Here is a 14,387-nt window from a genome sequence, read left to right as displayed (position 1 = left end):
GTTTGCAATGTATTTATGGCTTTTTCTGCAACGTGGGGACGGACTAGCTTGCGTTCTCAAGCGCGGTAGTGACAGAAGATGCGAGTTTACTGTTCGCATTTTTGGAGCTTTCATTTGTTTTGATCTCAACCTCTGAGAGGCTTTTCCTGCAGGGTTAAAGAGATGCAAAGAGGTGATAACTCTCTTTAACTAAGGTCCTTACTGCCTCTGACTCCCCTCAAAATCCTTCATCTTTGTATGTGGAACAAACACACCGGAAGGACTGTCCAAGCCCGCTATTTCAGCCTGATGATGCCCAGTGTGAGTGTACCAGCCTGGTGTTCTCAAGCAGCATATACTTAACGCAAAAGTCTAAAAAGTATATATGAATCTATTTGAAATAAAAGAAAATGAAGGGGGAAAAACAAACACTAAACCTCCATAAGTTATATTATGTGTTCGTAGGATTTAAGATCCCAGGCCTTGGGCCCACGCTGGTGGTGCAACGGGTTAGAGTGCAGCACTGCAAGCTGGCTGCAACTGCTTCAGCGTGAGTTCGAACCCGGCCCTGTAGCTGACCCACATGGCGCGGCAGGCCTCTTCAGACCCGCCCGCTGCTCCCCTCAGCAGTGGACTTTGTCAGTTGGCCTGTTCCGCTCCCCACGCTGTCTCTGGTGAAGCCTCTCATGGCCCCTGCACTGCTGGCCTGTACCCCAGTTCTGTATGCATAAATAAATCTTTAAAAAAAAAAAAGATCCCATGCTTCTTTGTAAAACTGCATGATTTTAAAAGTGTAACGCATATGTATTTTGAAACAATTTCTCATTATTTACACCTTGAAAATTAAACCTTTGAGAAAATCACATAGAAAATTTATGTAAATGTCTTCAGTTCTCTTCTGCAAGGCTGGCAGCAATCCTGACAGTTGACTTAATCCAACCCGCCCGCACCCCTTTTCCTGGACAAGAAAACAATGTCATGTTGGACTAACTCATTACTGGCGTTAAGATGTGCCAAAAAATCAATTCTGCTGTTTTTTCAACCCCACAACCCCAAATAGAAGAAAAACAATAAAAATCTTTTAATTTTTCTTTAAAAAAGCTCATACTCTGACTCCAATATTAAAACTTCAGTCCAAATTAAAAAACAGCATTAAATGTGAACATACCTGATCTTTTCAAAAAGGTTCATAAACTGCTTCTCCTGCTAACTGGTCCCTCACTAGACCAACTTGTCCCACATCCCCACGGACACAGACACAGAGGTACTCAGCTCACAGGCGACACGACCCAGCTCTTGATTAGGCAAGGCTTCTAAGACACGTGAAGCCATGGGGGGAAGTCACGGGGCTGCCTCCCTCTTCACACAGCCCCTAAAAATAACTGCCCGGCCTGACCACATTTCTAGGGACCAGCTCAGTCCCCCGAAGAGGTCTGGAAGTAGCACCTGGTGCAGAATAGCTCGCGGGAGAGCTACCCCGGCTCCATCAGCACAAGCCGTTGCTATGTAGACACCGGACTAAAATATGACTCAAGATGACACCCAGGAGGGTTCATGACTTAATCAGACAAAACAGCCAACAAGCTGCAGTGTCGCAGTGTCTCCCGGTTCTCTTCTAGTCCCTCTTTGTCCACTCCCATTTACCACACACGTGACGACCAACAATTGTCTCAGGTAATAAAACGTCCTGAGGGGGCCCTCCCTGGTGGCGCAGCAGGTTAAAGCACTGCACTGAGAAGCTTAAGCCACTTTCGCATGAGTTAGATCACTGCCAGTCCCGGAGGAGACCACATGGCATGGCAGACCTCTCCTGACCCGCCCGCTGCTCCCCTCAGCAGTGTACTTCGTTGATCTGCCTGTTCTGCTCCCCACTCTGTCTCTGGTGAAGCCTCTCACCCTCCACATCTCTGGCCTGTACCCCAGTTCTGTATGAATAAATTTAAAAAAAAAAAGTCCTGAAACAGCCACCATTCAAACCAAAATATCCTTCTTGTTATGGCTCATAAGTAATCTAACAAAACACTAAGAAAGCATTTGGCTTATTATTCTGACCCTGGAATGATTTGGTCTGGTCTTTAGAAATAACTATCTTCAATTAAAGTTTACCGAGGCACCAAAGTAAAGACCAGATGCTTTCTGTAAATTCATTTACTGCTTGAAAGTTTTAACTGTTCAGCAGTTACAGTAAATTTTTTTAAACAAAAAGAAAAATATTTACATTTTGAAAACAAAAGAACATGTTTCATTCTTCTTGGCTGAGCGGTAAACCCAGCCACTCAAGTCCACAATTTTTCACCGGCCCGTTCTATCTGTTCAGCATATACATCCTTTGTACTTACTAAGCATTTATTTGCACTGGCATTTGCTGTGACACGCTGACTGATGGAGAGCTTCTTAAGAAAGCCAGCTGAATTTGCCCACTGAAGTCTCACGACTTCTGGAAAACCAATGCTGCTACACTGTTTCCCGACCGGCCTCCGAAGCTGAAAGTAGGTGTCGGCAGCTCTTCGAAAAGTTCAAATCCTGTGAGACAGAATTAAGAGACTTGGATTGGGTTAGGTACTGAAACCCACAGGTAAGGACAGCTGTGCTGTCCCTCTACTTTCAAGCTTGACCTTTGCATAAAACGGAACCCAAGCTCAGATCTGAGACCAAGCTTCCTTTCATGACTCTTCAGTTCTACCACCTGTGACCCACTCCAGGCACTTGAGCCTGAACAAGCAGCAGACGGCCACAACACACTGCGGCTTTCCATCCTTCTCTACCTCCTGCTGAACTGTCCGGCCTTTTTCCTCAGCCCACAGCCCACACCACCTCATCTGGAGCAGCAGACCGGCCGTGCTGGCCTCTCAGCTGCTTCCAGCGCTGTCTGAGCACTGTCCACGTCGCCACGCCGTCCACATGGCCGCCTCATACATAAAAGCACTCCACACAGAAGCTTCGTAACATGGACATCAACGCAGGTCTGGATGGCACTTCTGGGGTGCAGTGATGGCAGGCCACACATGCTCGGGACACTGCCTGGCACACTTAGAAATGGCTCAACAGCAAATTCTGCCTCGGACATGTTTCTATTTTTATATTTATTATATACTTATGTTTTTTATGAAAAAATAAAGACCCAAAGTAAACTGACCTTTCAAAAGGCCTGAGAGAACAAGAAACTAGTAACTTTCAAAGCAGCCAGTGAGGTTTAAAAAAAAAATACAACAAAATGTTTCAGTAAATAAGGCTATAAAGGAAAAACTCAAGATCCACCGCAAGTTTTGTGAACCTCTGTCATCTAAACAAGGAAAGAAGCGAAGAACCTTAGCCTGGCGGCTCGAGCTTCATGCTGGGCCAAAGGCACCTGGACGCAGGCGTGGCCAAGCCCCTTCTCCACCTGCACCGAATGCCAAGGCCGACACCACAGCCAATGCTTGCCCAAGCAGTATCTTCAAGTGTATGTCACTGTCTCTTTAGCACTTCCTGCTGCAATACCGAGCTTATTTAAAGTCCTTATTAAGGTCTAAAATAGAACATAAACTATTTACTCAGTAGTTCCCACACACAGCCCCATTTCTATGCACTCGTTACCAGGCTAAAGCCTGTTCCTAGTTATCACAGACAGACGATTATGGTTTTGTCTGGTGGCTCAAGGAGTAACAGAGAGCACCTGTACTAAAAGCCAGGAAGGGAGCTTGCCCTACACCATGTAGTTTGAGCATTTATTGAAACTGTCAAGCTTCAGGAAGAGGCAAAGACTATTGATATGGGGCCTCTGACAGCTTTAAAGGAAACAAATTTAACATGGAAGATAATAAAATTCATGGCATAAAAGACAGTAAATCACGCAGAATTCTTGTTTTCCAGAAGAACAGTAATGAAGCCACAAGCTCACATTTCAAGCCTCAAACACTTCAGAGTTTACATCATGTAGCCTGCCAGTCAGGGACAGACACAAGAGGACATATGTGAGGTGCTCTCCTGCCTACTGATTCCCCTTGTTACCAAGAAGAAAACAAACTGGAAGATAAGCAGACACAAGACAGCTATGCATGCATTGCTTACTAGCTTGTGACCACTGAGGATCAAACTTTAGTGCTATGCTATTTATGAAGATTCTAGCCTGAAACGTTTTCCCGACTCCTTTAAAAAGGTAATAAAAGGCTTCTAAGGAAAAAGAAGCAAGTATCATAGATTCCCAAGGTAGCTTCCCAGAAATGCCAATGCACCACAAGAATAAAGGGGCAGTAAGATACCCCTTAAACCTGCAAGAAGGGGCCTCCCTGGTGGTGCAATGGGTTAAAGCACAGTCCTGTGAAGCTGATCTAGCCACTGTGGCACAAGTTTGACCCCAGCCCAGAGGCTGGCACAGACCTCTCCTCTCTGGGCCCCCTGCTCCCCTCAGCAGTATACTCCATCGATCTGCCTATTCTGCTCCCCACTCTGTCTCTGGTGAATCCTCTCACCGCCCCTGCACATCTGGCCTGTACCCCAGCTCTGTATGTATAAGTAAATCCTTAAAAAAAAAAACCTGCAAGGCACAGTCTGCCAAAGAACTTAAGATATTTATGTACAGATTATAGATCTTCAATTCTCAATTCTTCAGACCACACAGCACTGACAATACTTTGCTCTTGGGACAAAAATGGATTCTGTCGTGGTACCAAAATCTTGACAAACAGAGATTTCCTCAAGAATTAATGGGTAGTATTTCTACTATCAGATCCCTATACTGTTCCTGTGCTCTGTTCAAAATAGCTGTTCTATGTGCACTGAAAATCCTAAATATCTAAACGATCACCAGGCTGGACGTACAACAAACCCATCACACCATAACACACCTGACAAAAGTAATACGTGCGTCTGTGTCCTGCACCCTCTTCTTCCCAACTCCCAGCAAACTGCACGGAGGTCAGAAGCACAATATATGTGCTTGCTTTTTGTGGTTTTCTAAATAATAGATCACACAGCTTAAATAATGAACATAATTTTTACAGGCTCATAAATTTTAGTACTTAACTCCCAAAAATTCTTGGAAAATTTTGAAAAGAACTCTGAATCTCAATGTTGTTTCTTTGTTCTTGGCATATACCACGGAAAGTGTTACCAAGGTCATCAACTGAGAAGAAAAGCAGCAATTCCCACAAACAGAAAAGGCAAAAACACACAAATACCAAGGGAAAAAAGCCTCCTTAAATACATTAAACCTGAGATAAGCACACACTTAAGCAACACGTAGCCATTTACCTTCACTGAATTCATTTAGCAACTCTTCTTTGGTCCAATTACATGAAGTTATTAGAAAAAAGCCTTTCACTTTCAACACCCTGGAGAGAGATTTCACATATTGCTTCCTCTTCTCGATTGCATTGTCAGGATTAAGGCTTATGGCATCAAAAGTCCCTTTGTCAATACAAATATGAAATCCAGACAGCTTGGCGGAAAGATTCAAAAAGTCTTCTACCTATATTAAAAATCAACGGCTATGTAAGAGTAATTAACACACAATCTTTACTAAATTTAAGTGACGATAATCTGTGAAATATTACAGATAAAAGAGTCCATTACTTATGACAGCATTCTACATACAATAAACGTATTTCCCACTTTACAGCAAACTTTTAAGTGCTTCATTCCAAGATCATTAAAGCTACAATTAGAGAAACTGACAGTGTTTCCCAGACATTTCAAATCTCTACAAATTCAGAAACAAATCAAAGCCAGGTGTACTGCCTAATAATAAAAACACATAATGGAACTCACAACTCTGGTTTATTAAAAAGCATTTCTTTTGATATTTTTTTAAATGGCCCAGAACTCAAACAAGTCATGGGAAATAAGAGGATTCCTAGTTGCTGTTACTAGTTGTGTGATCTAAGTTAAATAATAAACCCAAAGTTTTTGGCCATGACTGAGAAACTGATAGATACAATAAATAGCATAATGCTTAAGAAATTGACTGACTACTTTGAAAACAATATTTTTAATTTTCTCAGTATCATGCACTTTAGATTTTGAAAGTTATACATGAATATCATTCATTTTTAATAAGTTACTGATACACTATAAGCATTTGAATTAGTGATCAATTTCACAAAATTAATAATTTGCCAATGGATTTAATTCTGAAAAGCTATTTTGAAAAAATAACTAAGGAACTAGCTCATAATTACTGACATGAATTTAATGAAATAATCATAAATGGGTTATTACCTAAAATTAACTTGTTTGACTGAAAGTTGTGAATTTTATGCTTACTGGCACCCCACATTATACCTGTAGCAAAACAATGACTTTACTCCCAAGAGCTAAATTTGAAGAAGGTCCTATCCTAAATGCCTTTATAAAAGTAATTAGTTATTCAAGGAGTACATGTTACATGCAGGGACTTCACAGGCCCTGGGAATGTAACAACAGTAAGCAAAACAGAAATGAGAACACAACTTATATTCCCTACAGGGAGAGACAAGCAATAAACATGTTAACCAGATAATTTCAGATAAAGTGCTATGAAGAAAATAAATTCAGAATAACAACGGCAGTGAGGGACTAGGAAGAAAAATGTTTTGGAAAAGTAGGAGGGAAAGGACTATCTCAGGTGCTATTTGAAGCGAGAGCTAAGTGATGAGAGCGAGTCCCTTAAACTAAAATCTGCAGTAAGAATATGGTAGACAGAGAGCAACAAAGACTGGAGAGCGACAGGTTTGGCGCATTTTACAAAAATAGATGCCAGGACTCAAGTCCCAGTGATAAAGAGGGAAAGTGGTAAGGAGTAAGGGGCTTAGTGGGGATTGGGAGTGTTCAGATTCCACTCTGCAATGGAGAGGACTGCGAGGCAGGATGGAAATGAAGATCACTCTTAAAAGATCACTCTTCTGGGCCCGCCCTGGTGGTGCTAGGGGTTAAAACACAGCACTAGGAAGCTGTCTGCAATCACTGCACCATGAGTTCGATCCCCATCCAGGGAGCGTCCCACATGGCTCAGCAGACCTGTCCTGTCATGCCCACTGCTCCCCTCAGCAGTGTATTTCAGTAGAGCCACCTAGTCCACACTGTCTCTGCTGTCTCCTCTCACCCATTCCCCACCCCCACCCCCCCACACACACCTCTTGCCTGTACCCCAGTTCTTATGTTCATAAATAAATAAATCTTTAAAAAAAAAAATCACTCTTCTGGTGCATACTCATGGGCAGCAGGGAAATGGGGAGGGTAGCCAAGAGACCACTGAGCCATCCAGGCAGAGAGATGGAGGCCTGGACTCGCGGGCAGCAGGAGGCCTCACATGACACCTTCATGATACCCTCTGAAGACAAAACAACAGAACTGCGTGTCAGGTTAAAGGACAGCAACGGAGCAGGGTGGCTCCCTGGGTCCTGGGCTAAATGAGCATTCACAAGTGGCATAATGGAGATGGACAGACGGGGGAACCCAAGTTTAGGAGGAAAGCAAAGGCTTCTCTTCAGGCTCAAGGCGAACCGAAGAATATGCAATGACCATGATTCCAGGGCACAGTGGAGACGCGTCGGCTACAAGTACAAATGCAGGAGGGCTCGTCTCCTCAGGGGACACAGGACTAATCGTCGGTGAAAGGATACCACTTTCTGGGTTTACAGCTTTTTGATGTAGTTAATTCAAAGCTAGCTGCTATTTGTGGGGAGAAAACACCTGCACACAAGAAGAGCAAACAACTTCCCCAAACTGACTAGGCTGTGATCTTTAATAGTTATTTTTAAATGTTTCAATTTGGATTATTTATAGTTGAGTTCAAAAGACATCAGAAATTTAATATACTTCTAAAACATTTAAACTTTGTAATGTTAAAGATAAATTATAGTACTATAAATAAGTTACCTTCAGCTTAATGTTAGAGAAACCTTCCTTCTCTATAATGTTTCCAGAAAGCTGTATTGCAGAAGGAGAGTAATCGATTCCAGTAATATCAGAAAAACCGAACTTTGCCTAGAGACAGAGAAATAATTTTATATTTTGACTTCTAAAAGTTTCAGTATAATGTTTTGCCCTTGAACTATAGTATTTCTGTAGGACGAGGGTTGTTTTAGTTTTTAATAGACAAAGTGATATATACTGCCCAATAAACTATAATGTTTAGATTTTATTGAAAAACCTAAATAAAAACTAAATGTTTAACTACATAATGTCATAACTCATTTACTTTTATATCTGACTTCTTTTTCCAAAAGGAAGCTCATTTTCTCAAGGTTAATGAGGATATATGTGCAACATTTCTGCCCTCAAGCAGGAAAAATGCAACATTACATTCAACTTCTGACTCACATAAGTTTGTCATAAACTTTGCTTAATACAATTAAGTTATTTATGAACAAATTAAATGCACAGGTAGTAGGTTCTTCATTTTCAAGTTTCCCTTCAGTGTAATGCAATTCTCTACTAGCCAAGTGACTACTAACCACCTTACATTTGTACAGTTTTTTAAAAAAAATTCATAAATTCATACATTCAAATAGATCTTTACCAAAAAAAAAAAAAACTGAGGTTAGCAAGTTAAATGAATATCCCCAAAGAATCCAAAAAGAAAAGCTCATGATCTGAAGTTTTAAGACAAAAGCTCCAAACCCTGCTGTTTATGAGTCAAACAGACCGACTGCAGGCGCTGTAGGGCCTGTGGCTTCTGGTTCTCCTCCCAAGCCCTGGCGATGCTGGACACTTTGAGACCCATCAGGCTAAAGGTGACTTCAAAGGAAATGTGAAGAAGGCAAAGTACAGTGTAGCCTAACGTGTAGCATTCCTGCTTTTCATTTACTGAATGGGTACTTCTGACAAAACTTAGCCTGCTCCCAGACCACCCACTAAGATCTCCGTAGACTCATCACACTTAGATGATTAAGTACTAAACTCAAGTAACACACCAGTTATATTCCATTGAGCATTTTGTTCTTTCTTTATTTTTCATTTTTAACCTTAAGGTCTAATATCCCTTTTAAGGAGCCTCCTACTCTCAGCTTGTCAAGATAGTCATTTTCTCTCAGTTTCCTTTAACTCCTTCTCATTAGACCTAGAACACAAAATGACTTCACTAATTGACTCTTTCCAGTTCCCTCTTCTTCCATGCCTGTTTATTCTTCCAGTAGAACTTATAAAAACCATGTATAGGTTTCTAGAACAATCAAAGTCTCCAACTACCTCCCACATTTTTCACACTCAATTTCTGGCACTCAGTGAAAAACATGTATTCAAGGAAATGATAATGACCAAAACCAAAGGGTAAAAACCTTAGATAAAGATTCACAGGAGACCCAAATTGTGCGTGTGTGTGTGTGTGTGTGCATATGAGAGAGAGAGAGAAGAAAAGAGTGAGAGAAAGAAAGAGCTGGAAAAGGTCCAAAGAATATATAAGCAAAGAATGGCAAAAGAATGAAAAAAAGGAAAAGACAAAATGTGGCACAGAAATTAGTAATATTAGATATGAGTATGATATCTAATATATATAACAGGATGAAAATAGACAGATGAGAAAATGACCTATGGATGAGAATTTTCTAACCGATAAAGGAATTACCACGGATTCAAAGCAATATAAAAGCCACAGGCATGATTATAACCACAAAGTGTACTATATCTGATAAAAACCATAAACAGAAAAACCTCAAAAGCATCCAGTGTTTATGGGGGAGCAAGAGGAAAAATTACCTTCAACAGACCTACAGTAATCCTATAGCTGACAGTAAGTTATAAGGAATGAAGACCAAAAGACAATGAAAAAACATGCCAACCTAAAATTATATACCCAGTCAAAAAAGTGCAAAAATTTATCTAAAATGAAGCTGATTTTTGAAAAAAACCACTGATATAAAATATACTGTAATATCACAAAAATACACTATATATACCACATACACAAATATGTGTTATGTGTCTAATAAGTTTAAGAAAAAATGAAAAGTCAGAGCTCAGCAAAAAAAAAAAAGTTTTAAAGAATCAACAGAGGAGGCTTTGTCAGTCACATAGTCTCTGTTACAGTTATTCAGCTTTACCACTGCAGTGCTAAGTAAAATTCAAAGAAAACAACCAATGTTAAAGATCATTATACAGTAAAAAGGTCAATTCACCAACACAGAGACAGTCCCAAATGTAGTCTCCTTACAACAGAACTTCACAATACATACAGGAGAACTGACAGAAATCAAAGAAAAAAATAGACAAACCCACAATCAGAATCAGCTAATTTTCATAATAAACAATTTATAGACAGAAGATATAGAACTGAATAACACGATCAAAAAATGGATCTAACTTATATCTACAGAATACTCTCCCTAATAACACAGTATGTCCTCCGACCACGATCAAATTAGGTTAGTCACAACAGAGAGAGAAAAGTCCCCAACAATAATCCACGGGTAAAGGAAAGTCAAAACACGTTTTAGAATGAATAAAAATTAAAGTGCGGTATCAAAATGAGCAAGAGAGGAATACTTAGAGGAAAACTAACAGCATTTCTAGCATTAAATGTTTATATTAAAAAAGAATAAAAGTCTCAAATCAACCATCTAAACAGCCACTTTTACCTAAAATAAAGGAGCAAAAATAAAAGCTGAAAGAACACTGAAAATGAAAATACAAAAACAGAGAAAGTAAAGAAACTAAAACTGATTTTTAGAAAAGATTAAAAATATAAATCTCAAGCATCACTGGTCAAAGAAAACCAGAAGATACAAGTTACTGATATGAGGAATAACTGAGGGGATTACCACCACAGACCCCACAGATACTAAAAAGAGAAAATATTTTGTAGGACCTTGCACACAAATTCAAAATGGACCAACTTCTCAAAAACTACAAACGATGCAAGTTCATGCAAGGGAAAGAAAGATATGAGATTACAGCTTATTAAAGAAATTTAATTCATATTCAATACTTCAGAAATCTCCAGGTTAAATGGTTTCATGGTGCATTCCATCAAACATTCAAGAAGAAATAACACTAATTCTATATAATATCTTAGCAAAATAAGAAGGGAGGGAGGGAGGGCACACACCAGCCCATCGAGTGAAGCCAGCAATGCCACAGCTCAAACCAAACAAGAAAAGGCACAGAGGGAAACTGCAGACCAAGATCTCCCAAGGACACAGATGTAAAAGTTCTCCATGAAATAATAACAAGTTCAATTCAGCAATACATAAACAGAGTTACACTGTGATCCTATTATTTAAAAAATGCAATGCTGGTTCAATATCTGAAAATTAGCCAGTACAGTGAGCATATTAACAATTTAAATAAAAACCTCATGATTATAATCATGAGAAAAACATAAATATAAATAACATATACATCATTAAGGTATTTTCTAGTATTCAAAATTTGTATTAAAATATCAAAAATTTTTTGGGAAAAAGCAACATTCAATCTAGAAAGAGAAGGAAATGGGCATCTAAAAAACCCTATAGCTAGGCCTCCCTGATGGCACAGGGGTTAAAGCACAGCACTATGAAGTTTCTGCAGCCACTGCAGCACCAGTTCAATCCCTAGCCAGAGAGGTGACCCATATGGTACGGCAGACCTCTCCTGTCCCACTCGCTGCTCCCTTCAGCAGTGTATTTCAGTACATCTGCCTGTTCTGCTCCCCACTCTGTCTTTGGGGAATCGTCTCAACCCCCACACCTCTGGCCTATACTCTAGTTCTGTATGCATAAATAATAAATAAATCTTAAAAAAAAAAAGAACACTCAAAAACACAAAACCAGTGACAGAGAGCAAATCAGTAACCACTAAGGGAAAGAGGGTAGCTCCCTAGGATAGTAAGCAACTTTTCTGGATAGATCCGTTCTGCATTTTGATTGTGATGTACTTGCATCAACCTCTCCGTGTGATAAGATTCATAGACTTATATGCAAAAGTTATTTTTACAATGCAGTGACTTTTTTAAAGTTTAACAGGAACTTATGAACAACTTCCTGCCAATAAAATGTGAAATTTAGGTAAGTGAATAAGTTTCTTAAAAGATACAAAACTGATTCAAGCCCTAAAAAAACAACAACAAAAAAAAAACCCACACCCAGGGTATGTCCCCATGAAACCTTCCATATAGTTAATGAAGAAAAGGTAATCTTACACAAATTCTCCCAAAGAATAAATAAATACTTCCCCAAAGAAAAAAAGAGAGACACCAAGATAACCTAGATAGAAAAACTTTACAGGAGGGCCTCCCTGGTGGCACAAGGAGTTAAGTCGCAGCACATGAAGCCATCAGCAGCTACTGCAGCAAACCCCTCCAGCCTCCCCACGGCCCCACTCTGGAGTGCATTTTAGAAGATCCACCTGTTCTGTCCCCCACTCTGTCTCTGATGAACCTTCTCACACCCATACCCCCACACCTCTGGCCTATACCCCAATTCTTGTATACATAAATAAGTAAACCCTTAAAAAAAGGAACCTTATGAAAATTCCTGATAAAGGAAATTACTGGCTAATCTCTCTTGTCACTATACAAATTCTAAGCAAAATACTGCCAAGTCAAAACCAGTACATGGAAAGGCTAACACACCACTCCAATTTGATTTACTTCAGAAATGGTAATTTAACACTGAATAATCACAAATGATCTCAATTAAATGACATGTATGTCAATTGAGGACCTCTCCAAATAAAAGAAAATCAATTTAACATGAATAGACTCGAGGAAAAATCATCCCAAAGGAACTCAGAGAGCAAGTGATTAAATCTAGCACCCATTCATGAGTAAAACACCCGTAACCAGGAACATAGGAAAGTCTTCAACCTGCCGACCAGCCACCATTCCTACAGCTACCCTAGCTGAGGCACAGCTGCAGCCGAGGGCTGTGAAGACTCTGCCTGCTTCCCATTCAGACCTTCCCACAGCTGGCAGCCTCCCTTTTGCCCCTGCACCTTCTCCCAGGAAACATCTTGAGAGTTGGGTGATTAGCATCCTCAATTGCAAGATTTTTCAAATTTCATTTTAAAACTTGGCTTGAACACTAAAAGTACCAACAAGTTCAACCAGGAAAACACCATTTCCAGTTCCAATATCAAGCACTGAAGCATCCAGTGGAATCTTCTGTTTTTGCATCCACCTTATTAGCCGACTCATACTCTCTTCTCCAAACCTATTAGAAACAGAATTGGTTAATCAAATAACAAAACTACAGAGCAAAGGTCACACAGATACTCCATTTAGGCAGATTTTTCAGTATTCTCAATTAGGTTTTTCGTGAAAATAAGAATTATCTGTGACTGTTTAAGCTTCATCTCCACTGTTATTTAAGAGAAAACCACCTCCACCCCAAAATCGAACTGAATAGGGAAGGTCTATGTGTTACTTATGAATGTTCCTCTACAACAGCATTAACACTGTACATGCTGGTGGACTCCAAGTTTTACTACTTATTGAAAAGTAAAATGACAGCATGAGAGCAACTTCCTAATAGTTTTAAATGGGGACCATTAAGTGAGCGAAGAGGGGAGGGAAGATACTTTAAATCTACCCACAAAAGCTCAAATTAGTCCAAGATTTGATATTTAGGCATTCTTTGGGACAAGTATTTGAAACACACACAGCTTCTGGATCATAATTTCACTACTGTTGTCTAACTCACCAGATTTCCCCTGTATCTCCATATTCTTGGAAAGTTTGCAGCTCTCTCTCATAGACAGCATCCCAGCTACATAATCAATTGCAAAGCAAGATCTTGAGTTAAATAGTATTATGAAATACATGTTTCTAATATATTAGTGCTAGTTATGACAGACTCTTAAATAAAGCATTATTAGTGTTTTAAGTCACATAGCTCAATCTCGTAACACCCACGTGTCAAAAGGAAAGATAAGGACAAGCAGAATACGTTTATACAAGTTAAAAAGAACTTAAAACAATACTTAACACATAAAAAGTACGATATATTTTATGCAAATAAGTACATCTCCAAGGATCCCTAAGTCCCAAACTGGTATCGAGTCATTTCTGCACATTCCAGTCTAAAATGTGGGGCCAAGGATTCCCCCCTGCAGTGGCTACTCACAAGTTCAAGTTCCAACCTTCCTCCTTTTTCAAGTGCCGTCGCCCACCCCGGCATCTCCGGAACCCCGGCTTCCTCTGCCCCCTCCCAGTCAGTGACCTCTCCACCTTTCCCCGTCATTCATTCCCGCAGCTACAGACCCGTCAAATCATCACCCAGCCTCTGCTCCAGGTCGGATCGCTTTCTCCGAACCAAATGCCCCCCAACCTCCTCGCCGCCTCGGGTCATCCCGCACTCCCACCTCCCTACCTGCGCCCCTCGACCTCAACAGGTCTCGCCCGCGCCTCGCGGACCCCGGGCCCGGCCACCCCGGCCCCAGCCCCACTTTCTCTCCCTTCCTCCCAGCCTGCCCGTCGGACTCCGCGAACCACCCGCGCCCCCGCCGCAGCCCTCCGGCCCCCAGCTGCCCGA

General features: G+C 40.6%; 1 protein-coding gene across 3 annotated transcripts in view; it reads right to left on the bottom strand.

Annotated features, from left to right (window-relative positions):
• Nucleotides 1-2,123: 2,123 nt before the first annotated feature.
• METTL10 (methyltransferase like 10) overlaps nucleotides 2,124-14,387 on the bottom strand; it is a 12,633-nt gene continuing 369 nt past the window's right edge. Inside the window, exons 2-6 of one of the 3 annotated variants that reach the window (XM_004680960.2) lie at nucleotides 13,557-13,622; nucleotides 12,953-13,067; nucleotides 7,816-7,923; nucleotides 5,212-5,428; nucleotides 2,124-2,502 (exon numbers count right to left, since the gene is read on the bottom strand). In XM_004680960.2, the coding sequence (XP_004681017.1) occupies nucleotides 2,408-2,502; nucleotides 5,212-5,428; nucleotides 7,816-7,923; nucleotides 12,953-13,067; nucleotides 13,557-13,622 (601 nt within the window). In that variant the 3' untranslated portion in view covers nucleotides 2,124-2,407. Of the gene's footprint in view, nucleotides 2,503-5,211; nucleotides 5,429-7,815; nucleotides 7,924-12,948; nucleotides 13,068-13,556; nucleotides 13,623-14,387 lie in introns of those variants that run through there. The other 2 variants (XM_012723972.1, XM_012723973.1) reach the window with 2 other exon arrangements.

This window comes from Condylura cristata, unplaced genomic scaffold (genome assembly GCF_000260355.1).
Source record: "Condylura cristata isolate star-nosed mole 26May11 unplaced genomic scaffold, ConCri1.0 scaffold00011, whole genome shotgun sequence".
Classification (NCBI taxonomy): domain Eukaryota; kingdom Metazoa; phylum Chordata; class Mammalia; order Eulipotyphla; family Talpidae; genus Condylura; species Condylura cristata.
This window is presented reverse-complemented; position numbering and strand designations above follow the sequence as displayed.